The 26454-nt window shown below is 40.4% G+C and overlaps 1 protein-coding gene and 1 long non-coding RNA gene across 12 annotated transcripts in view; both read left to right on the top strand.

Annotated features, from left to right (window-relative positions):
• Positions 1-26454, top strand: part of LOC131693822 (uncharacterized) — a 218624-nt gene that overhangs the window by 189418 nt on the left and 2752 nt on the right. For all 11 annotated transcript variants that reach the window (XM_058981974.1, XM_058981984.1, XM_058981976.1 and 8 more), the window contains 4 exons: positions 2116-2252; positions 2316-2565; positions 2735-2991; positions 26321-26394. In XM_058981974.1, the coding sequence (XP_058837957.1) occupies positions 2116-2252; positions 2316-2565; positions 2735-2991; positions 26321-26394 (718 nt within the window). The remainder of the gene's footprint in view (positions 1-2115; positions 2253-2315; positions 2566-2734; positions 2992-26320; positions 26395-26454) is intronic.
• On the top strand, positions 18653-24343 carry LOC131693823 (uncharacterized). Its single transcript, XR_009306337.1, has 3 exons — positions 18653-21720; positions 21783-22009; positions 22075-24343. It is a non-coding gene; the product is annotated as an uncharacterized LOC131693823 (long non-coding RNA).

The following is a 26454-nucleotide window of genomic DNA, read 5'->3' as shown; positions in this document are numbered from 1 at the left end:
CATAAAGTTGTGGACTAGCTCACGTACAGAAAATTGGTTTAGTAATGACATGGCGGAAACCGTGACTGAAGTTTACAAAACAAAAACAAATGTTTCCATTCGTGTTTTCGTATCGTAAAAACGTGATGGTTCCAGAATTCATGGCACTTTATCCACGATTTTGGGAACATTTTTTTGTTTATATATAAGAACTTTAGAAAATGAGTAATAACTACTGCAAAAAATACTATGCCCCACGCGCCGATTGAAAATCCGGACTCGGGGTAACAAATAGTTTGATCCAAGTAATTCCGCGACGCCAAGATAACATATGTTGGAATCTCCACAAAAACAAAACATGCTTGTAAAAATGAAATTCGATTAAGCTAAAGCTACCCTACTCTTACATTCCTTTTTGAGCATAAGCCAAATCGTAGGTAGATGCTCTTGCTAACGCGAAAAACAATCGGGGGCATGCAGAATGAACATAAGGTGCTGAGCCTATTTTAGCCATAATGCTACCTCCTATTTGTTAGTTGAATCAGTAATCTCTGTTCAATGTATCACTTCAAAAACTAAGGAAAAAAATAGAGCACTCGATTCGAATGTTCGCTTTGTCAGTGTTGATATTCCTTACCAACGAAGCAAAGAAATTGTTTCCATTTCATCGATTGAGGAAATAACGTGGTATCTTGCCTGATTCAACTGAAATAGGCAGATCACACTGAAATCCTACAAAGAAAAGTTAAAATAATGCAATGCGGTTTCACTTCATCTTTCCAAAGCCCCCAAAACTACAGAAACATAAATCATTTTTGGCGATTTTTTTTTATTATTTCACTGAGTCTTGAAACAGATCCAAGTTCAATGTTGCATCATTGCGGTGCTAGCTGAAGATACTCACGGAATGGGACCCTATGCCATATTTATTTTTTTATTTCATTATTTGCCCTTGTTCAATCCCGGATTGCCAGCATTCAACGTTTGCTCTGATAGCATAGTACTTTTTATACCAGAATGTATACGGATTGTGGGCGGGTTGCAATGCGACAAAAGATATCTGTTTTATTCTACTTTGTTTGAACAAACTACAAACAACAACGAGCAGCTATTTCAAGTAGAATTTAACATATACAATATTATGTGGGCAGGCTGCGGCCAACTAAATCAAGTCGAGTAATGGGGGCTGAACCACCATGACATGAAAAGGGATTTTCTGGTTTTTTTGGGGGATCCTACACTAGAGTATCCACGGAGGATGCGGAATTGCAAGTTGTTCGTAGTTCGTTTAAAAAATGTGTCTGTTTTTATGTGTTATTGTCAAAAACGTGTGGGGAATCAGTTCCTTAAAAAAGTCATTGAAGCCACTTCGATATCTCCTTGAATGTTAAATAAAACTTTCGACTTTACCCTAACACTAGGAATTTTAAAAAGTCTCAAATAATATCCAAGAACTCCTACAAGAAGTTAAAATTATTTTTCAAAGAAACTCCAATCCGACAAAACACATCCTCCGCAAAAGCAAACGCATTCCTACATGCCAGAAGCTGTACAGCATATAATCTCAAACTTATCACATTTCCCTAAGCCTATCTGTTGCCTGTCGCTTTTAGACACGAACGAACAAAAGTAAAAATATTTTCTCTTGCTCAGATACTGTTTGGCGCGACATTGGTCGCCATCACGGTCACCCCCTTGAAAACAAACCCAGCTTTCGCTTTGCATGTGCTTCCCGCCGCATGTTGAACCGCAAGTCGAGCCAGCATGATTGACGTTGGTGTGAGTGTTTGCAAATATTTTCCTCGCTGCTGCGACTATTTGGAATGAACTGGAATTGCTCTATGGTGTATGTTCTAGGTTTCGAATTTTTCTATCGCTTTATCTTGAAAAATGCTTCGCTTAAAAATAGCAAAAAACGAACTCCGGAATCAGGATCGTACACAGAGAGTCACACAATAAATATCATTTCGCGGTTGTACATTCTCTAGAGATTTAAATAAAATTTATAAATAGCAAACAACGGCCCCGAAGCATCAGGAAGCCACTTGATTGATTGGTTATTCTTTTTCTCTTTGAATTCCATTTCCGTTTCCATCGAAAACTGCAACCGAATGCAAAACGTTCAATTACGTGCAGTGAGCTTCGGTGGTCAGCCCGGTACCGGAGGCTTCGTCAGTTCCCGCAGCGAACCTATCTCCCTGGCAACGTTGGACAAGGACTGTTTCATCATCCCGGTGCACAGTTTAGACCGGTTTCTACCGGCAGGAATCCCCGTGAGTACAGTTTGATCTCCTTATAACGACCGAAATTGTTCTAAATTGGCACCGTCTCTCCAGCTACCAACCCCAGAGACAACCGATGCTTCCCAGGTCGGTCCGCTTAGCGTGCTCGAGGTGTCCGATCCGAAAATTTGCATCCTTGCGCACCTGATGAGTCCACTGGAACCGATCGATCCCCTGCTGGAGTCACCCCTGGCACATCCTCTGACGAAACAGCGAGCGGTCGCCTCGGAGCTGCTGAACGAAATACAGCAGGCTAATAGTGCCGTCAGTGGGATGCTGCTGGCCAACATGGAGCGAAGTTCGGGTGAGTGTTTGGTAAACATGTTGGTGCTTCCAGCGGTTCTTTCAATCAAAATTCAATTGCTTCGCTTCCCTTTTGAAGCAAACTTGCATAATAAGCCAGATTTTGCCTAACCAAACAAACCCATTTACCGAAATTCACTATTTTTGTTTTTTTCTTTCAAAATTTCTAGCCGAATTCCCTTTCATCGCCTACTACGTGATAAACACCACCCAGACTGATCCGACGCTGTTCTACACCGGGGTCCGGGGAGCCTCGCTATCCAAGTTCGAACCGAAAAACACCCGCTACACGGCAGCCCACACCCTGGACCTGTACAGTGAGGTGGCATCCATTTGCCGGCCGCCCCTAGCGCTGGCACCGAATGAAATAGGCAGCGTCAAAAAGGGCCAAACTCCATCGACCGGCTACATCATTAGTGTGTATAAGGTTAGTGTGAGAACCGAGGGCTACTAATTGACCGTACCGTATATACGATAAACAGGGGTTGACAAACTTGATAGTCGATAGTATTGGAAATTTTCAACCCATGTTGTGCTGATGTCGGTATACATAGGCACAAATAGCAGCTATTATCGAACATAAATTTTGGACGATATGGTGGCCGATTGCTAGATTTCTCTTCTAATTATTTATTCATCGTTTCTGGTTAGTGTTGTGAGATACTACGGACAAATATCTGAGAATAATATGGTGGATCGGAGTGTGTCCCGCCGAGCCCAGGGTTCTAGAGGAGGCCCGGATTTTGAACGGAAACTGTAATTCCAGTCAATATTATTGCGACAAAAAATTATTTTAAATTAATATGAACTTAAAATTCCTAATCTTGTATATGATGATAGCTTGCTTGTCTCAAATTTGGAGCAATTTTAAATTTCACCGAAAAAAAACTTTTTGTTGATAGGTAAATCAAAAATAATCATTTTGCAGGCAATTCCGATCATACTGTTTGATTCTTTTTTATTTTGTTCCATATTATCATTTTAGATCTATTCAGAAATATCTCTGGCCCTATTTTTACTCTCGATTCATTCAAGTTTTTTATTTACAACCCTTGGTTTCATATCAATCTTTTTTTTATTTTTTGTGTTTTTCGCTTCACATTTTTTGGTTCTGTTTATTTTTTTAACTTTCGTTGTTTTTTTTAACCGTTGTGATATTATTCTGTTCCACTTTTATTTATGGTTTTTCTCTATTATTAATTTTCTAATAATTATGTTTTCATCTTTTGCTGGTTTTGATATTTTTTATTTCGTTCATTTTTGAATTTTTCAGTTATCCCATTGTTTCAATGTTTCCGATTTCCCATTGTTCTAAGCTTATATATAGCTTTCTGTTTTTGATAATAGCAGGTTTTTGACTGATTTCTTCACATTTTTCGCTTGAAGGGGAGGTTCTCATTCAAACAACCAAAAAGTAAGCAAAATTTGGATTTTTGTAGTGGGCCAATCAAAAAACATATAAAGAAACAGTTTTAGGGTTCCAAAAGCTTATATTATCGTCTTCATTTACAATTTTTTTTTCTTGGCGAAAAAAAAACAAAATCCTGCCCGTGCATAGTGAGACGAGTCCGACCTTAAATCTATATATCATTGTTACGCGATATTCGCGTTAGTATTGTTCTGGTATCAGTTAAGCTATCAGACATTTTTGTGGAATTTTAAGTGATTTGGACGTAAAATGAATTTTTGACAGCTCTTTGAGGTGCATATTTCAAGTTTTTTTTTTGCATAATTTGGTTATAGGAGCTATATCATGTTATTTTCATTTTTCGACGAAATGGTTGATTTTATGCATTACTTCATCAAAATTATCCATGTGAATAAATAACATTGTAAAATCTCAAAAAATAAGTCACTGGTTGGTTTAGTTATTGTTTAGCTAACTTTTTGTCATAAACTTTTTATTGAACCCGTACTTCTATCGCGATAACCAGAACGAATGCCCGTGATCACACTATACTCATTTCGAAAATTTACGATAAGCAGCCATAATTTAAGAAAACTGTGAGTGGGTGGTTATTACTGATATTAAATTTGAATAATCACATTATAGCTATTATAATGACACGAATACATACACAACTTTCAAATAGTCTACTTTCTACTTCTGCCGCAGTCAGACGTACAATCGCGCCAAGTGAACAACAGGCCTCTCGATCTAGTCTGCATTGTCTCGAGAACAAAGAAAATATCGGATTATTCTTGTCATCATGAGCAAAGTTGACGAAAAAGCTCTACTCCTCCTACTACTAGTTTTAGTGAAGTGGAATACCTTCTGAAGGTAAAAATGCAACTTATGCTTGCGGAAGTCTTGTACCTTCAGTATCATTATCTTCGCAATGTAGTGTTAATATCATTCAACACGTTAGCACAAGCCGAGCGTTTCGTTTTGAAGAACAACTTAAAACACGTGGTTGAAAGAGAAAATGTTGGAATTAAGATTCCCGTATATAATGAGAATGATTATATAGATGTAAGGTTATGTGACCTATCACCTCGTACCCCTCCTGAGCCAATTGCAAAATGCATGTCGCAATACGGAGAAGTAGAATCCGTTACACCTGATACTTGGAGAAACTTCTTCCCGGGTACTCCTAACGGCGTTTTTGTAGTGAGAATGCGGGTTGAAAGGCCTATACCCTCCTACTTGACAATAAAACTCAAAACTCACGGAACTACAATTATGCAAACTACGCTATGCACCCATGAGGGGCAAACTCCTACGTCCAAGTATTGAAATCAGACAGCTCATCATGGACAACCTTGCGCGGAAGATGCAGAGGAAAATGCATCTCAACCGATTGCCAACTCATCTACGGCAAACCAACCTAAAACAAAGTTTTCAATACCAATGCCTGAACTAAAAACGGTGGCCAAATTTGTGGCAGCTGTTCAGACCATAATGACAACCACAAAAGAATCATCAAGCACCCCACAAGCAACTGTAAGCAACAACGGTAACGATGACTACGGATTTACACTGATCAACAATAAGTGCAAGAAGCAGGGGAGAACATCTGATCCCGGACACCAAGCCAGCTTCGACGGGGACATGAAAAACAAGAGAGAATTAAATGAATCCCCTGACGCTGTTTGCCAACAGACTTTGCGAAAGAAGGTCTCCGCTCGCAATAAAAAGTTGCGCGCACGAGATCCAATTAATTAATTCTTGTTTGTGTTTTTATTTTTACATGTATTGTAAACGTATAAAAGATCCACGGCTCCGTTAAGCTACCGCTATGAGCCGTGTCAAATAAACGAATTAAAAAAAAACAACTTTCAAATAGCATTGACAGCATGATCTATAAGGGTTTTACTAGTGATCAGGAGAGAGGAGCCGAGTGGAAAGAGTGTTTTTTAGACGGTGAAGGTATTCAGAATGTTTAAGATGAAGCAAATATTTTCAACCTATTTGAATATGACATTAAATGTTTCGGGAACTATTTATTGATAATTTACTCAGTAACAGTCGAGTTGAGTGAACACAGTTGAGTTCTTGTAATTTGGTAGAACTATTTTGATCAGAATTTGTATAGGATTTATCATAATGGTAAGCGATAGTACCCAAATAAAATAGGATCACTTTAAATGAACCAAATACACGAAAATAGAGCTAGGGGGAAACTCTAAACTTGGTCTGAGTCCGACCCCTACCAAAAAAGAGCTAAAACTAGTCGTGATTATTTTTGGGAACAAAAAAGTTCACTAATTTATTTTAGTCCAATGTTTAAGGTAATTTCCCGTAAAAAAATGTATTTAATTTATAAATTAAATACATTTTTTTACGGGAAATTACTCTAAACATTGGACTAAAATAAAAAAAAAATGTTTTTAAAGGTAGGAAATAAGTGACCAAAGTTACTTAAAACACCTGCGAAAAAAAATTCGTTAACCATCCTGTTGATTAGTGAATGCATATAAGCATTCCATTAACACGCTCAAAAATTTTGTTTTTAAAAATATAGAAATTGTAGTTTTCATTTCAAGTAGCCTAATAATGAATTTTACAGTGGCGCCGGTGGTTGAGTGGTAAGCGTGACCGCCACTACTCATTCCAGTTGTCCTGGGTTCAATTCCAGCCGAGGTCGTTGAGATTTTTCTGAAATCTGTGGTCAGGTCTTCCTTTGGAAGGGAAGTAAAGCCGTTGGTCCCCGGTCCATGAGTTGATGGATCGATATCTCATCCAGATAGTAGAGTCACCTCTCTGGCGTCGGTAAAGAAGAAGTAGAATCCAACTTCTATACTTACTAACAAATATCCTCCTCCCATGATACTTGTGGAGTGCGCAGTAGTATATACGGCCTCTAGCAAAAGCAAGTATCGGACTAACAATTCCTTCCCTTTCCTTCCGCGATATACGTTCGGGCCTGGCCGGCGCTGGTATTGATCAATAAACACTGTAGGATTACCAGGAGTTGCACATTGAAAGATGTTTCGCTACTCCCAAGCATAATTATCTACTGATTCCCTGTGCAACTTCAGCTAGTCCAGATCGATAACGGAGTAGCAGCCAGGGGTGGTCGCACAAGCTCAAGCTCAAGTAGCCTAATAATGAATTTTACATTCCAAAATTATTCGACCACAACTTATTTGATTCGTAAAAACTAAATAATCATTTCTGAAGCACCATAATGAGCTTACCATAAGTACTATTAAAAAACCATTATACCCGTAAAACTAAAATACTTCTGAGCCACCCTAATAAGCGGTAAGGTGAACTTTTAAAATTGTTATAGCCAACAAAGGAATCCAGCGTACAAAAATGTCTTCAAAAAATTATGATCATTCACGACAAAATAATTTTTGAGCCACCCTAACGTAAAGTGAAGATTGTTTTTAATGAGTGTTAATATAAAAAAACTTTAAGAACAGTTTCGATAAAATAGATATTTTTGAGACACCCTAATGAATATTAAATGATTATTTTTAATATATTTTAATATCAGAAACTATTTGATACAGTAAAGTTTTGACTTTAGTCCACCTTCTATTCTAAGTCGTGCGCCGTGGTGACGTTTTGTCTACTTAGGTGCGATCTGAAACAAAATTAATGAAAATGTATTGGAGGAAGGACCTAAGAACGGGTAAAAACCTCAAATTTTACATAATGGTGCGATCTCCTACTTTGAGATCGATATTTTAAATCTTTTCCACTTCAAGGTTGCATAAAAAGTAGTGAATATAAATTATTTGTAGATTTTATAGGTCATTCCTCCAATGAAAAAGGTTTTGAAAGGTCAAAAGATGAAGTCTTTAAATTGAACCATTTTCAAATCAGATTGCACGCAGTTTTGACAAATAATGTTTTTAGATAAACGGGTTTAAATTTTGGAGTACACTTTTGATGAACTATTCGTAGTAGAATGCCAATATTTTCTTTAAAACATCTGGTCAGTACTACAATGAAACAGTTGCACCGGGAAAAAAAAACAAAATGGCGAACTTTTTAATTTTCGACCTTTTTTTTAACTTTTTAAAAAAGCCATTCTCAGCGTACTCTTCTGGAAGAACACATAAAAATATTATGGATTTCGCTGGTTTATGATTAGCTCTTATATTCGAGAAAGCTTTGGATGTGGGAGGTTTTTCATATTGATTGGTTCATAGAGAATTTCAGTGAACCGGAAGTCGTCATCTTGAATTTCAAAATGATGTCAATCGTCGACTGTTGACGCGCCGGTCAACGAAACGGAGTAGAAGAAACGGGTTTCCAATTCAGTAACGTATATTATTGCACGTTAAAAAAATCCTGAAATTTCACCATCTTTTAGATTTCATCCCTATTTCACATAATTAATTCACTTACGTTTAGTCTATTTCTGTTTTCTTCTTCCTTCTTTACTATCTTAGTTCTTCCTTTCTTCCAAATCTTAACCTCTCAACCTACATATGTATAACTTTTATTAGCAGTTTAAGGGATACGAATATAAGTTTTCTATCTTACATTACTCAATGCACATCCGTCCGAAAGCCAATTTCTGCTGCTGAAGAAACTTCACAATTAATGAACCGTATAATTCTAGCGGAAAACAACTAATGCACTATTCGTCTTCGTCGCCAAGTAGATTACTCATGGTTTCCGAAAATTGCGCCAGTCATCATTCGTAGTGACAGTTTGTTAGTACGTCATTTACCTCTCGGCATGACGTGTTGCTACGAACAGCGCATTGTTCCTTACAGTGAGTCGCGCTGACCAAGGGGTCGTCACACTCCCCCCCGGGTACGCCACAGTCGTGGCTTACCTGCTCATCGCGTCGAACATCAAGCACTGCCAGCTTGACCGCTGGACGTTCATACACACCTCCGATCGCTGTTTGGACAGCCGCCGATCGCACCTTGCCATCTTTGCCTCTATTCACGGAGATGATCCGCCCCTTGGGCCAGCAGTTCCGCGGATGGTCTGGATCTACAATGACCACAATGTCTCCCACCTCGATTGCTTTTACCTCGCTGAACCATTTTGTGCGCCTTGTGAGGTCTGGCATGTAATCGCGAACCCACCAACGCCAAAAGATGTTCGCCTCCACCTGCGAATTACGCCAAGAACGTTTCAATGCCAGAGCACTGTCGTCGAGTAAAGAAGCCGGTTCAAGCCCACTAGATGAACCCAGAATAAAGTGGTTTGGCGTGAGAACAGGAGCATCTGGATCATCTGCCGGTACATGTGTTAGTGGACGTGAGTTAATTGTGCCTTCTATCTCGATCAACTGATTCCGAAGGACTTCATCACTGAGATAACATCGTGGGCGAATTTGTTCTAGGTTACGCTTTACAGATTGGATTAGTCTTTCCCACGACCCACCCATGTGGGGAGACGCTGGAGGAATAAAACACCATTCAGTGTTGGGACTGACAATTTCCTGCACAATTTTCTCCTGATCTAGCTCTGCCAGAGCCGCCCCGAGCTCCTTGTTTGCTGCCGTGAAATTCGTGCCACGGTCGCTGAATATTTGATTCGGAACGCCACGTCTGACCATAAAATTCCTGATCGCCATAACACATGAGTCCGCATTTAGTGTGTGTGCGACCTCTATGTACACTGCTCGTGTCGTCAAGCATGTCACAAGTACGCCCCATCGTTTTTCCGATCTTCGCCCTAGCGCTACCATGATAGGGCCAAAGTAATCCACGCCTACGAACGTGAACGGTCTGCAGAAGGCCGCCAGCCTAACCTTTGGGAGATCGCCCATCGGAGGGGGCTGGAGAATTGCTCGCTGATTCTTGCATTTCTGACAGTTTGCCCTCACGTTTCGATATACAACTCGCAGTTTCGGTATCCTGAATTTCTGTCGCAGTTCGTTAATCACGGTTTCATGATTACAATGATGGAAACGTTCATGGTAGTCTCGAACAAGTAGCTTCGTGATGTGATGATCTTTCGGGAGAACGACAGGATTCTGCGCGTCCATTGTGGCATACTCGCACCTGCTAATTCTACCAAACATTCGCATCAACTGATTCTCGTCTAAGAATGGTTTCATCGTGTATATTGCGCTCTGCTTAGGGAGCGCCTTTGTTGTACCATTTCTATTTAAAAGAATGGCCACTTCTTCTGGAAATGATTCTCTCTGCGCTTCTCTGAAGAGGTAGTTCGATGCTTGCTGTAATTCCATGCTGGATAGGGGGCCGAGCTTACGATGGATTCCCGTTACTTTGCTCCGACAGTTACACAGAAATCGAAACACGAAACCTACTGTACCAACCAATCGTTTCCAGTTGCTGAAGTACTCTGCGTTGATACATGGTTTCATGACAACTCTATGATGAAATAAGTTGGAACGTATCTCTTCCTTAGTAGTTCCAGTTGTAAATGGTTCAACTGGCCAATTGTCGCGTTCTTGCCATAGAAACTCCGGACTCTTAAACCATCGACTGTCATTTCCAAGATCCGGCAGACGTTGCCACTTGGTTGCTTCATCCGCCACATTCTGCTTTGTGCCGACCCACCTCCAGTTCGCAATTTCGCTGGTTTCCAAGATGTCGCTGACACGAAAGGCGACAAACTGCGAATATCGTCGGTGATCGGACCGGATCCAGCACAGCACGTCACGAGAGTCAGTCCAAAAGTACCGTTCGTTCACCTTGAATGATAAACTATTGGTCACCATATTCGCTAGCCGCGCTCCTGTAACCGCCGCTTGAAGTTCAAGCCTCGGTATCGAAACAAACTTTAGAGGGGCCACCCGTGATTTCGCCGCAACGATTGAACACTCTATGCGGTTGCCTTGCTGGAATCGTAGATACACTACGGCTGCGTAACCATCCTCACTGGCATCGACGAATGTGTGCAACTGCACATTTGTTTCCGGACCGTTTGACACGAGCAGTCGGTAGCATCTCGGTACACGTACATCCCGTACCGATGGAAGAACCATTAACCATTTTTCCCATTTCTCATTAAGAGCATCAGGAATTTCGTCGTCCCAGCCAACTCCTGAGCGCCATATCTCCTGCAGTAGAATTTTGAGAAAGATTAACAAGTGCGACAGCAATCCCAGAGGGTCGAAGATGGTCATCAAGGTCCGCAACACTTCTCTCTTGGTAGGTCGACGTTTTCCCGATAACAGATCCTCATCGTGCTTCGGTGAAAGTTTGAACGTGAGCGTATCCGTTGCGGTACACCACCACAAGCCAAGAACCTTCTCCGTAGCTAGTTCGGACCCTAGATTCAGGCTCTTCTCATCGATCCGTTCCTTTTGCAAAGCGTTGAGAACCACTGGTGAGTTCGATATCCAGTTACGTATCTCGAATCCGCCCTGAGCGTGGACGTGTCGTACTTCACGAGCTAACTGGATCGCCTCTTCCTCTGACTCCGTACTCGTTAGCATATCGTCCACATAGTGGTTCTTGATGATTGCATTAGCTGCCTTCGGGTACTGCCCTCCATGCTTCTCAGCGTTTAAGTTTTTGACGTATTGGGCGCAACTGGGAGAACAACAAGCCCCGAACGTCATTACCTGCATTACGTAGGTACTGGGTTCTGCATCCGACGGGTTTTCTCTCCAAAGAAAACGTAAGCAGTTTTGATCCTCTTCCGAAATCCTAACCTGGTGGAACATCTCTCTTAAATCACCGCAAATCGCTACCCGATTTTCTCGAAACTGGATGAGTACCGATAGGAGGGATGTTAGTTGATCTGGTCCAGTTAACATCATCGAATTTAATGACACACCATTGGTTTTAGCTGCTGCATCCCAAACGATGCGCACCTTCCCCGGCTTGTTCGGATTGAAGACCGGAAAGATCGGGAGATACCATATCCGTTGCCGCGTTTCTGCTAATTCGGCCTCCATCAGCTTGCGGGCATAACCCTTTTCCAGGTACTCTTCGATTTTCGTTCGGAGTATTGCTGCTAACTCAGGATCTTTCTTCAGACGCGACTCTAGGCAACGAAATCGCTGTAAAGCCATAGGTTTACTATTCGGAAGGTGGAACTCATCATACTTCCAGAGCAGCCGAGAAACGTAGTGTCCGTTTTCGGTTTGTTTGACAGTCTTCAATATATCTGCAGCCCGTTGGTCCTCAGTTGATGCAAGAGACTGCTTTGGTTTGAAAATTCCTACGTTTTCAAGTGAGAAATACTCGTTCACCGTCTGCTGCAGTACAGTATCATTTATTCCGCTACAGAGACACCTTTGGGGACTATGATAGCCTACAAGTTCTTCCTGTGATTCAGTTCCACCGTGTATGATCCATCCCAACCGTGTTTTTGTGACGATGGGTTGACACCATCCTCCTTCCTTTCCTTTCAATGGAAGTGTCAAGTTTGCGTTGTCCATACCGATAAGAATACGTGGTTGGGCATCCTGATAGGATTCAACTGGAATGCCTCTCAGGTAAGGATGCTGCTTTGCTAACTCCTTCATATTGATGGACTGATGAAACAGGTCGAGATTGGAGACTGTGTGTACCTCTTGGAGGCGGTACTTCTTGTGGTTCTCCCCCGTACCCGATATTTCAATGCTCAGTCGTACCGAATCGTTCTCGGAGCGACTTTGAGTGCTTGTCCAGCGAAGGCATAAAGGCTCTGCTATTCCATTTAGGTTTAACTCGGCTGCAAGTGCGGCATCTATCAGCGTAAGCGACGATCCGTCGTCCAGAAATGCAAAGGTTTTCACGGCTTTGTGGATTCCGTACAGAATGACCGGAACGACACGAAACAGCATCTTGTTCTTTTGTTTCAGATGTGTGTTACACTCTCGTTCTATCGTACTCTGTAGAGTAACTGCCGCTGTTGGGGCCTGACGTGGTGGCGCGCTGGTCGACGTAGCGCTATCTCGTTGGTTATTGTGGAGTAATTGGTGGTGTTTGAATTGGCATCCGTTTTTTCCACAAACTTGTTGAGATTTGCATGATGCCTTGTGTTTTTTTAGGCATTTTCTACACAACCCAAACTCTTTTACAGTTGCCCATCGCGAGTTGTAACTGAATTCAGCAAATCGAGTGCACTTATCAATGCTAGTACAGCTGCCTTTGCACAGCACACAGGCCTTCGATGTCTGATAATCATGCATGTCTTCCATATGTGCGTTGAGGTAAGCGGAATCCCTTTTGCCCCGACTTACTTTCGACTCAATACTTGACAGCGAAACAATAGGACAAACAGTCTCCGCAAGCTCGTACAACCATGCCGAAAACATGGTGAGGTTGACGTGTGAAAGCGTTCGCCGATACTTTGCCCAATCGACTTTTACCGAAGATGGTAGCTTTTCAACGAGTTCACGAAGAAGTACAACGTTGTGAGAGTATTCGTCCAACTGGCAGGCTTCTATTGTGGCGCATAGATTCTGGACAGCTAGAGAAAACTCGATAAGTGTGTCTAATCTATCGGGTCTCGGTGGGGGAGTGGACTTTATTTTCGCAATTAAATTGTGTACAATTACATCGGGGTTACCGTACAGCATCTTCAAAGTAGAGATGATTCCGGGGACGTTTGAAGGATGCATTAATCTGCATTTGATTGCCTCATACGCTTTCCCCTTCAGGCATTTCTGTAGGCGAACGAGATTCTCTTCCGATGTGTACCCACACATATTGGTCGTGGTGATGAATGTCGAGTAGAATAATGGCCACTCCTCAGGAATGCCAGTGAACGTTGGAAGTTCGCGTGATACTGCTTGGCGTGCAGCTATTTGACTACGTGAGAGGTTATTTTCATCGTCGTCCACCAGTGCTGCTTGTCGAGGTGTCGAACGCCGTGCTGGGTTAAACATACCGATATTAGCTCCACTGTTCTCAATCCTCGATGGAATTTGGATGCCTTCGCCTACTCTTAGCTGTCGAAATTCGGGAACAAACTGACTAAATAGCTGGTTGCGATACAAGGGGGGTTGCGTTGATTGCACTCTGTCATTCTGGATAGGATTGCTTCCGGCTTGCGGCACTTCTTGTATCCACTGGGTCACCTTATTATTTAGTGCTTGTTTATCTTCATCGTATCCTTCACTTTCGTCATCCGTCGTCGAATCGTTAGCCATCTCTCTCAACAGTGTATGTTTCTTTTGAAGGTATTCACGTTTCTTCGCCTGTTCTTCTTCCTGCAACTTCCTTTCTTCGTCAAGAATTTGCAGCTCCAATTGAAGCCTTTCATCCTTCTTAGACCTTCTGGAACTAGCTGCAACGGAACGCTGACTGAGAATCTCCTCCCGACCTTGTTTCTTGGTGTCAGATGGTTTATTTCCTATAAACGTGATTGCAGTGTTCTGGGTTGTCTTGTTGGGCAAAGTAGTGATTGGCGCATTTCGAGACGATAGAGGAGTGCTATAATGCAGGGATGGAATCAGCTGATTGCCACAGGAAGGTACTGCGAAATTCTGAGCTGCAAGTACTCCCGGATAGTAGCTCGACTCGCACGTATTTGGCGGTAGAATTGCACACGAGGGCTTTGGCAGAGCGGGTGGTGGAACTGGGTAGGGCAACGATAAACTAGACGTTGGGATCTGGTTAAACTGTCCATACGCTAGAGGCGGAAACGAGTTGGCTGAGGGTATGGTGGTACTCCACGATACAACTGGAGCTTGAGGGACCGTGGGGGCATACTTGTAGGGTGGAATATTCGTTGCTAATCCTAATTCTGTTGTTGGGATAACAGGAGCAGTCGTCAAAATACTTGTAGTAACCGCGGTAGTTGTATCGATGTACGCGGAACGGTCTAGCAACGCTGCTTCGGATGCTGATTGAGCCGTTTGTACTGGTACTTGAATGCTCGCCGGAACATTCACATTCGTACTTAGTGACGGGACTTTCGATGAAGCCTTTGATGACTTGCGCTTTTTATTAGCCTTTTCCTTGGCGGCTCCGCATGGAGGGCAGATAAAATCGTGATGCTGAACGTCCTCGGTAACACCCACACATACGAAGTGGTACCAATCAACACACTTGTCGCACTGGACCATGCGACTATCGTCCGCATTTGTGCACAACTTGCAGTGTTGGTTGGTGGCTGTATCGTTTGGGGCGGCCAGTTCTAGCTGTTGTTTACCTCGCCGTGGCATCTTGAACCTTCCGAATGATCTCCGTGTCGTGGATAAACGATTTTTTTTAAATTGTTGACGCGCCGGTCAACGAAACGGAGTAGAAGAAGAAACGGGTTTCCAATTCAGTAACGTATATTATTGCACGTTAAAAAAAATCCTGAAATTTCACCATCTTTTAGATTTCATCCCTATTTCACATAATTAATTCACTTACGTTTAGTCTATTTCTGTTTTCTTCTTCCTTCTTTACTATCTTAGTTCTTCCTTTCTTCCAAATCTTAACCTCTCAACCTACATATGTATAACTTTTATTAGCAGTTTAAGGGATACGAATATAAGTTTTCTATCTTACATTACTCAATGCACATCCGTCCGAAAGCCAATTTCTGCTGCTGAAGAAACTTCACAATTAATGAACCGTATAATTCTAGCGGAAAACAACTAATGCACTATTCGTCTTCGTCGCCAAGTAGATTACTCATGGTTTCCGAAAATTGCGCCAGTCATCATTCGTAGTGACAGTTTGTTAGTACGTCATTTACCTCTCGGCATGACGTGTTGCTACGAACAGCGCATTGTTCCTTACAGTGAGTCGCGCTGACCAAGGGGTCGTCACATCGACCTTTGTCTCCTATTCGTCAAGACATTCCGAAAATACCCATATAACACATAGAACAGTGATTCTCATCCTAGGGTACGCGAACCCTTAGCGGTCGAGAAGTGGTTGTTAGGGTTCCGCGAAGAAAAATATTTTTTCCGAGTGGGTTTTGAAAGTTCAAGTCTTGTTTATTAAAAAACTGAAAATCATATATTGAAAGCATATAAAATCTATGTTTAACCGAGGGGGTCCGCAACAATCCAGAGGTAACACTAAGGGGTTCGTGGTACGAAAAAGGTTGAGAACCGCTGTTATACAGAATTTCATTAAACCGGAAGTCGCCATCTTGGATTTAAAAATGGCGTCAGTAAAGAAAATTGAACGCTTCTAATTCGATCAGTAAAATATTTTAATAATTAGAGGCATAAAGCTAATAAAGTGTATATATTGCTTCCGTTTTGAAAAACGAATTAGCATCCAGTATGAAAGACACTCTAAGTCAAAACGGTCAAAACAAATGAGTTCCATCCGAATAGTCTGTGGTCATGTTATTACAAATTCACCAGGCGACCTCTCAACGACCATTCATCACAGCCCGCAGTAGAAAGTCTGTTTTTCGTCGTCCATTTTTCTCCTCCTGTAGGCACACATCGATTTATGTGTACATTAGATAGGCAAATACTCGGTCGTTAGCATATCACCAAGGCAAACCGACGACAGCAACACAGCAGATACAATGAAAATGTATACATACTGTACCTCTTTCGCTTTCTAAACTTTCGTTCGACTATGAAAACAGTATTCAGTAGTGTACGCTGTCTTATCCTGTACACACAAAAAAATGAAAACCAATATCGATTCATTATGCATTACTGAAGGATGTTCACGAGCGCGCGGTGTCGTTTGTGTCATTCTGATTGAACCAGAACCGACGAACAGCACAAAATGGTGCAAACTTGTAGCGCAACACGATGAGGACGATATGTTTGACAAAGGAAAACTAATTTTGCGGTCGTAAAGTCGTTGAGTTACGAAGCCCACTATGTTCATCCGGTTCCTAGACTAAACTGAACCAAACTGCTCCAGGCAGGCAGATTGGAACTGTTGCTGTTTTTGAATTGTACTGTTTATCTATGGAAAAATCTGATTTGACTCGGGGGATCAAAACTTTCGTTCTAGTAGTAGAAGAAACCGGGAGAGCTCCGAAGTAAACAGGATGGAAATTGTTACTGCATTCTCTTCTTCTCTTTTCTCCGAAAGAAACGTAGCAAACCGAAATAAAATGAAGCAAGCTTTTCTTGTTCCTCTTGTTTTCTCTGGAACAATTGGCAACAAGAAATGTATACTCAAGAAAACCTAATGAATCGAAGCTTCACAGATCCTATGTAACTATAAGCAGCAAATAGAATAAGTATTTAAACGTAAACGGAAAAATTATTGGACAAGACCAATTTTTGTACGTAAGGGCAGAAAATCTTACATAAAAGTTTGGTTTTTTAGTGTTTCGGATTTTCCTCCTCAGTAACTAACACCAACTTAATGCTAATTAGTTAAGTCGAAACCAGCACCAAATTGGCCCAATTAGACACTAAATTCCAAAAAGTATGTCATCTTGCAACAACCCTTGCACTTCAACAACTGGATGGTAAAATTCAAACATTCCCAAACGGGAAAATCCGAGCCGAATTCTTTTTATTGAAGGATTCTTTTCTTTGAAGTTCGTCATTTGTCCACTGGGCAAGGGACAGAAATCGTTTTTATTAACTGTGCCTTCCACCGAAGTCCGATGTGCAATGAAGGAGAATCGGTGGGACACCAGACGATAATAAAACTCGAACCTTAGTATCTAACGAGGAAATTCAAATAGATCAAATTTGCATTAGAGGCAGTAGTACGATCACTGTCGCCAATGCAATAATCATGTGTTGTCCCTGGGATATCGACATAATCCAGTGCATTGAGCCGAATACCCAAAAGTTGTTGGTTCGAATTCGGCCTCTGCGGTACAAAATTACTTCTGCTTAATTCAATATTTCGTTTTTTTTTCGTTGGGTACCGCAAAAATAATCTTAAATATGACGTTGGCACTTAGTTCGAAAAAAGTTGTACAAATAATTGAATTTCTGATGGAAACCTTGCAGGAAAATCGTTCGTCCTTTTGCCTATGCGAAAGCCAAACCGAGTATCTCATAACGAGCTTTTCGTCTCAACCAAATCATCGAGGCGTTCTAAGATTATTTTCTCCACCAATTTTCGGATACAGGAAAGCATTTCAATCGGTCAATACGAATTGCGGTCAAAGGCTGGTTTTCCCAGTTTACGAATAACAATCACTCTCACTTGTCATTCACCTGGAACAGCGTTCTGCACGAGAAATCTATTGAACAAATTCAATAAACCTCCCTTTGCGGGGTCAGGCAAACTCTTCAATAAGTTTAATTTTATTCTATCCTGAAGCATTATTCTTCCCAGACAGGGGTGCAACTAAGCATTCCATTGTCTGAAGGTGAGTCAATTTCGTCGCGCACAATTTTCTGTGTAGGGACAGAGTCCGGACATACCTTCCGTGCAAAGTCAGGGGGGGTCTAAGGGTTTCAGCGTGAAAAAAACCCTTTTTTGCTTTTGTACATTATAGTATATCAGTTCAATAACATGCTGTAATTTTTCTATGCAAAAATATAGACAAACGACTAGGTGACGAAGCTTTTTGTAGAACATCTCTGGAAAAACATGATTTGCGGTGTTACCTACCATTCCAAAACTACTTACCCGATTTCTTTCAAACTTTGCATGCACATTCTATGTTAAAAATACCTAACCCCAACGTTGAGTTTTTGAAATAAATTTTATATTAAGGGGGTGTTTACTCATAAAATTGATCTCAAAAAGTCGTTCGTCGATATTTTTGCATAGAAAAATTACAGCATGTTATTGAACTGATATATATTTTGATCGATGCGCTTCACGCAAAGTTATAAAAAAAAAGAAATATAGTAGGGTGACCAGACGTCCTGGATTCCTATGACATGTCCTGGTTTTTAACGAACTGTCCTGGTGTCCTGGGACTTCGACGAAAATGCTTGATTTGTCCTGGTTTTTCTCTTCCAAGGCAACAAAATCGTTGCTTGATTCATTCTGATCGCACCGTAAACAAATCGACTCAGTTCCGGCCATGAACCAAACTCTGATCGCTATCGATGTTGAGTAAACGTTAATTACCTGAGTTTCTTCTTGGTTTATATCGTCTTTCAATCCCAGCGGATTTCCTCCACAACTTTTACAAAATCACTTCGACGGTTCGGTGAATCCGACTTTTCCCATCTTACGAGCATATCTTGCCATTGGCATATTTCCATCTTAAGATCCTAGAAATTCGCGAACATGCTTCCAGTCCATAACAAGGCCATTATGCGAGACATCAATAACTATCGATTTACTTCATTGAGAGTTGAACCGAAGTTTTTTCAAGCTGGTCATTACTTGATACTTGATACTTGATGGGCAACAATTCGCTTCGTTGAATCTACGCCGAGTTAAGAATTCTCCTCCACTGGACCCGGTCGTGGGCAATCTCTTCCAGTCACCCTGAACATTGAGTGCTTTTAGGTCTTCTTCCACTGCAAACAGCCATCGTGCACGCGGCCTGCCATGAAGTCGTCGGCCTCTTCCCGGTTCTCTACTGAATATTATCTTCGCCTGTCGTTCTTCCGGCATTCGTGCCACATGACCAGCCCACCGCAGCCTGCCGTTTTTTATTAGCTTGACAATATCCACTCCTTTATATACTTGGTATAACTCGTGATTCATGCGACGCCGCCAGATGCGATTTTCTTCTTTACCGCCGAGTATTGTTCGCAGCACCTTACGTTCGAAGACACCGAACGCTCTACGATCTACTTCCTTTAACGTCCACGTTTCATGGCCGTACAAGGCAACCGAAACTATCAATGTCTTGTACAACGCGAATTTTGTCTTCGTCTGCAAACTACGGGACTTCAGCTGGCTACGAATTCCGTAAAAAGCCCTATTTGCAGCGGCAAGATGCCTTTTCACCTAGCGGGTAACATCATTATCGCACGTTACTAGAGTTCCAAGGTACACAAATTCTTCCGCTTTATCACCACCTAACACCACTTCACCACCAACATCACTATTGGACCCACGTATTCTTCAACTATCATGTACTTCGTCTTGCTGGTGTTGATTGTGAGACCAATTCTTGCTGTCTTCCTTTCAAAAGGCACGAATGCCTCTTCCATGGCTCGGCGGTCGATTCCAATGATATCAATATCGTCCGCAAATCCTAGAAGCATATACTACCGAGTGACGATGGTACCGTTCCTTTGCACGCCTGCTCTCCTACCCGACCAGGAGAAAATAACTGGGCAATAACCCGAGCATACTATTTTTTGGTATTCATACCAAAACTTGGTATTAATTGATTATTATACCTCATTGAGGTATTAAGCTGGTATTGAAGAAACATTTTTCAATACCTGCCTAATACCTCAATGAGGTATAATACTTTATTTTATTATTATTTATGTATTCCAGTGATTTTTTCAAATACCAAATCAATACCTTATTGAATACCTCCATAGTGTGAATTTTGTTACTGGAAGGTTGAAAAATGTTTTATTATTATTCAGGTATTATAATAACTCGTTTTATTATCAAATAGTTATTTGTTGAACATATCTGTGTTATTTTGTTTTGGTATTTTACCTCTTATGTAGAGCTCATTAATACCATATTGTGGTAAACAGTCGTTGGTATTGATACCTAAATTTAGTATTCCGCAGTTATTTTCTTCTGCTCGGGTAGTGGCACCTTCAAGAGCAATGTTGAACAGCAAGTCTGACAGCGCATCACCCTGCTTTAATCCGTCTTAGGTTACGAAGGACGTCGAAATCTCATCCGCTACCCGAACACTTGATTTCGATCCATCCAGCGTTGCACGAATCAGCCTAATCAGTTTCGTCGGAAACCCATGTTCTACCATTATCTGCCATAACTCGTTTCTTTTCACTGAATCGTACGCCGCTTTGAAATCAATGAACAGATGGTGTGTCTGCAAGTTGTATTCCCCGAATTTATCTAGGATCTATCGCAGGGTGAACATTTGATCCGTTGTTGATCGGCCTTCACGAAAACCACCTTGGTATTCACCGACGAAAGACTCCTCCAACGGCCTCAATCTGTTGAACGGAATACGTGACATAATTTTGTACGCCGAATTTAGGAGCAATATTCTTCGATAATTGGCGCACTCCAGTCTGTGTCCCTATTTGTAAAAGGGGCAAATGAGGCCCTCTAGCCAGTCAGCAGGTAGTTTTTCTTCTTCCCATACCTTCAAAAGAGTACGGTGAAGTATTTCAAGCTAGTCATTCTGGAACCTCAAAAGGCTATGTGACAGCAATACCTTGGTGATGAATAACATAGTTTCAGATCTAGACGTTTGACAGCCGGTAACTTTCTGTTTCAAACATCCTGCATAATAAGGAGTATGGAATGTCGGGATCAGGCAACAACACACCTACCGCGTTTGATAAATCGATCCACGATATAACATTCGCTAAAATGCAGATATTTTTAATCAATATTGTTTGTAGTTGTTTCGATCAACGACACGACGTACCACTTAATGAAACATCCTGGACAAAAAGTGATCGAGTTTTTTACCGACAGTTACCAGCACATTGAGTGGCCCCTCGATGTGAACTAAAAAATAATTTTTCCACCAACACTTCTTTGTTTATTTTATTTTTGGTTGCTGTATAGCAACCATGTTATTTTTCTGCTTTTTCGTTCAATTACGTTTGTTGCCTGACAATAGCCGGAAAATATATCCTGCCAATTTACCGGGTGATCTTTTAGCCGATTTGTTCGATATACCGTTTGTGACAGAATCTCCATCCGTTGCTTCGGTAGTCGATCCGTTCTCTGGATCGTTTGACGTGCTCATCGGGGAAAAACTCAAACAGTTGCCAATATTGTGCTTGTGCTTGTTTAGCTAGTTTTGACTACATGACACCGATTGTATGCCAGGAGATCAATGTGGCCGTAAAACAGACTTGAAAAGGTGAGTAATGCTGCTGCAGGAAGGTAGCGGAATAAAATCCTATATCGCCTATTAAATTGTAGAAGCTGCTGCCAAGCATTTGTCTCAATGTGGCACCCAAGATACGCTACCAGGCGCTGACCTACGATCGCAATTTTAACGATGCCAATTGGATGTCGTTCCTGAGAAGTCCCAAGTTTGATAGCCTGTATCTGACTATTGATACGAATCCCATCCTATCAATAATTTCGTGTGAACAAAGTAATCTTTCGTAGCAAGTGTACGGAAATTCGTGAATTCCGTTCCAATTGTGAGCAAAAAAGCTCAGTATCACGAAGCTCACGTCCGTTCTTTTGTAATACTTCTCATTTTCAGCAATTCGCACATCTCCATTCTCGAAGTAATGAAAGATAGGGGTTCAAACAATCATCTTCAACCGAATATAGGAATATAAATCAAGACAGTTCTAATTGCAATTGGCGAGCACTGCAGAAAGCTGACGACAAATTGGTTTCTGAAAGCTGAACTAAATTACCTTCCAGCCATGCTGAATTCGCGACGAAGGCGTTGAAATTTTATTGGATAATTTTTACACGGATTTCTATCCGAACGAATCGAAAGCTGCTGAAGCCCTGGAGTGGTGGAGTCTCACCTAAAAAGGGTAGCTCCACTTGTCGTTCATGAGGTTCTGTTTAATGCATGTGAATAAGTTTTTGTAATATTACTAATCATTAGCTATTGTAATAAACATGCATCGAAATGTATTACTAATTTGACACTTCTAACTGAAAGTAATTGAAAACTTACATCGTCATTTCCTTTCTTAAACTTTTAACAACATTCGACTCATTTTTGGTTATAGCCAGAGCAACTTTTTCTTATCGTATATCAATTCATTGTCCAGGCAAATCTCACGGATTCTTCGCGAAGTGTTGAAGAACACATTCTCTGCCCATAATCGTAAGTCAATACCATGTTCTATGGGATTCCCTATCCACATGGGACTGACTTGCGATTATAGGCAGTTCTATTACTGCAATATATTTGGTTCTATTCGTTGCTATAGTTCATGTTGCTCGTACGCGAGCTTTTTATGCCAATGTATAAAGACACGTAAACGAAGGAGATGAACGTTTAAATGCTAAAAGTTAAGCCTTGAAAACCGTTGGGAGACAATGGCTGCAATAAAGCTTATTTGATTCAAAATCAGTTTTAAACCTAAATCCGAAATTTTTCACTCAATTTTATAACACTTGATAGTCAACTCATTTGCATGTCATTTTTGATTGAGTTTGCTTTATTTGGTTTTGTCACTTGGAAGGTATTTGATTAATAAATTGAAATATGCTATTGCTATAATTTGTAGTTGTCTGAAATACAGCATACTGAAGTAATTTGAGATCTAACCATTCTTCCCTTCATTAAATGCATTGTATTGCATGCCTGAAAACTACAAAACTGATGGTAAATAACCACATATATCCAAAACAAATTGTTGCATGAATGGCGAATCCGGACTATAATCCCAAAAGAAATTTACAAACCGGAACGTATGATCTAATTAGGAAACCATTTTTCCACGCAGTAGATTTCGGTGAATTCGGAATATCCTGAGGTCAAATCTCAAAATGTAACCTACTACGTGTCAAAGAAAATCTATAGACCAAAATTAATTTAGAGACTATTTTGGTCATATTAACCAGTTCCGGAAAATTGAGGGAGCTTGCTGGAATGAATGCAACGGACACAAATTTACGGAGCTTGCTAGAATGAACGGAGGGGCACGATAACGTCCCGGTAAAAGACGACTGTAGTCCGGTAGCTTATGCTATCGATTTATTTTGTTATTTATTTATTTTCTCCTGCGTAACTAGGATTGAGGTTACTATAGAACGATTTGAAAAAATAATAGTTTAGTCAATGTTGCTAGTTTTATACATATTCAAACCAAATGTCAAATTTGACTTTTCCAGTTACCTGAGTCACTGAGGGGTAGTGATATGAGATACAGTTTTAAAATTCAAGTGTCTAGTCGTGTCGTTGTTTCGATCCTACCTTACAAGAAGGATATCCAGATACCCACATTTATATCAACATCAACAAATACCTCATGGAAGGCACATGATACTGTTGATGTTCATGCTATACTTCAGTGATGCACATCTAATACTTAAGACTTCCCGACTGTCCTTTGCGGAGGATCTCAAAATATTTCGTCTGATTCGCTCAATTGAAGATTGACGTTTCCTCGAACATCTGCATCCAGTTTTCGTTGATTGGTATCGAAATGTGTGTAAATCTGAAGTAGCGCTCGGCCAGCTCATACTCTCAAAAGAAAGACTCGGTTGGTTTCAACTATCTGCAGAAATTGACACTTTTTCACTACCGAAAATCTAGAAAAAAAAAACTGCCAGGTGAGGGATTCCATGAGAAACCGGCCGACCGCAAAATATGACCATCGTCGATTCGAACGAAACTTTGCAGCTGTGTTCGCTGTATGAATCACCATGATATTCTCTGGCAATTGGAATATTTTGATACAAGAGTAATTTTTCAAAAGGGCGTAAACGTTTCTACGTGCATGAATTCATTTTTTTTGTGCGATTACTGTATTTTATACAGCAAAACTGTCTGAGAACAAGTTACAGGGAATGTTCTGTCCGAAAAAAATATGCACTGAAAAAAATGTGTCATTTTTTCAAAAAAATAAAAATTTATGATAAAAATTTAAATTGCGAAAAAACCCATTTTTTTAAATTTTTTTATTTTGTTACCAAAAACCTAAAGAGAAAAGAAACATTTTGATTGTGATTGCATGATGGAGAAAAAATCGGTAAAAAAGTTTTTCTAACAATAACTTCGTACATGTTTTTAAATTTCATACTAATTGACATACAAAATTGTAATTTTATTACAGAATATAATTCTAAGCACCATTGAAAATCAAAATGCATTTAACAAAAATCTTCCAAAATACGATAGTTTTCGAGATATTTGAAATTTTGCTACTTCAAAAACAATTAATTCGTGTAATTATGCTCTTTTTAAAAGTTATTCGCGTTACCCCAACAAAAAATGTCAAAAATTTAATGTTTATCGTTTTAAAGACGTAAAAGCAACCTTTTTAGTGTATTTGGATCATGGAGAAGCTTTCAATAAAAAAAGTTTTCGTAACAACAACTTTTGACATTTTTTTATAATTCTTACTATTTGCAGTCAAAAATGCAATTTTCTTTTTGAATATGATTCTAAACGCCATTTTAAATCGAAATGCTCTCAACAAAAAATTTCTAAAATGTAGTAATTCTCGAGATATTTTAATTTTTGTTTTAACAACACAATTATTTTGTTTTATTACGACCTTTTCATAAGTTAGTCGCGTTTCTCCATCAACAATAATAGGTTTTTCAAAAGGCCCGTAAACTTTCGTGCAAATTTCTCTTTGACATCAAGGCGATATTGTAAACCATTTGAAAGTTACATGAAAGTAACCAAAATATATTTCAACCATAGGGTCTGTTGATTAAACTATATAGCTGAATCATATGTTGGTTGTATTCATTCCCTGTAACTCGTTCTCAGATAGTTTTGCTGTATAAAATACAGTAATCGAACAAAAAAAAATTGAAATTCATGCACGTAGAAACATTTACGCCCTTTTGAAAAGTTACTCTTGAGTCCAAATAATCTTATTACCTGTGGAAAATATTTAGTCTTGCATGACGGTGAAACGTGTAGAGTTTCATTGGAATCTAAGATGGTCGGTCACGATTTTAAAGATTGTCGGACGGATCTTCGTGGAATTCCTCAGGTATGTTCGAGCAGGAATTAGGCGAGCCCCCTTACGTCCTGGTTTTTTACTCGTCTGATGTGGTCACCCTAAATATAGCATAGTGCATCTTGCATTGGCCTGCTAAGCCAAAGCAAATGTTTCGATTTCATCAGCTTAAAATGAGCTTCTTTTCTTGCGGGATATCACGCTTGACTAGGAGTTTGCTCAGGAACACAAATTGTGTCTCTATTGTTTGGGAGCTAGCGTCGATCCGGCGGTAGGTTAGTCCTGTCACTAAGTTAGTGTTGGATTCTGATGAGACGAAGTCGCAACGCAAATTCCATAACTAATTCACTCTAAATACATGAACACACTGCGTATAAAATGCGCAACGTTAATAAAAACAAAATCAAATCAAAAGCCCACTAAATGGTCGGTGTTATGTCAGATCGGACTAAGTCGCAAAATCTCAAAAAATGAGATAATGATAGCATTGGATAAAGAATTTCTTCAGATACATTCGACTTTTGCTAGATTTGAATTATGTAAAAATAAACAAGAATTATGGCAAACATTAATTTTGAACTATAACGTAAAGGATGCAGCGCTTCAAATTTTAAACGCATTTTCTTCGAAAACAATACAATATCACTTAGTCCGGTCTGACTTAACACCGACGAAATGAAAATCAAATTTCTCGAGTATCGAACGACACAGAAACAATCGAGTTAGCATAAAAATCGAGTGTCATTTTCCGTATTATCGCCATAAACGTGATAATTAGCCATGAATAAATCCTTTAGCTCTTTCGTATACAAGCTTTCACCGTCCCTCTTCTCGTTTCGGCAGGTCTACGAAGGTGACGATGGCGAACGATTTGAACGGAATTGGCTCTACTGGACCGGTGCCAGAATGATATACAGGTTAGTCTCCTCACTAGTCCACCCGACCCTCTTCTGGATATCGGCAAGCAATGAATGGAG

This window comes from Topomyia yanbarensis, chromosome 3 (genome assembly GCF_030247195.1).
Source record: "Topomyia yanbarensis strain Yona2022 chromosome 3, ASM3024719v1, whole genome shotgun sequence".
Lineage (NCBI taxonomy): Eukaryota > Metazoa > Arthropoda > Insecta > Diptera > Culicidae > Topomyia > Topomyia yanbarensis.
This window is presented reverse-complemented; position numbering and strand designations above follow the sequence as displayed.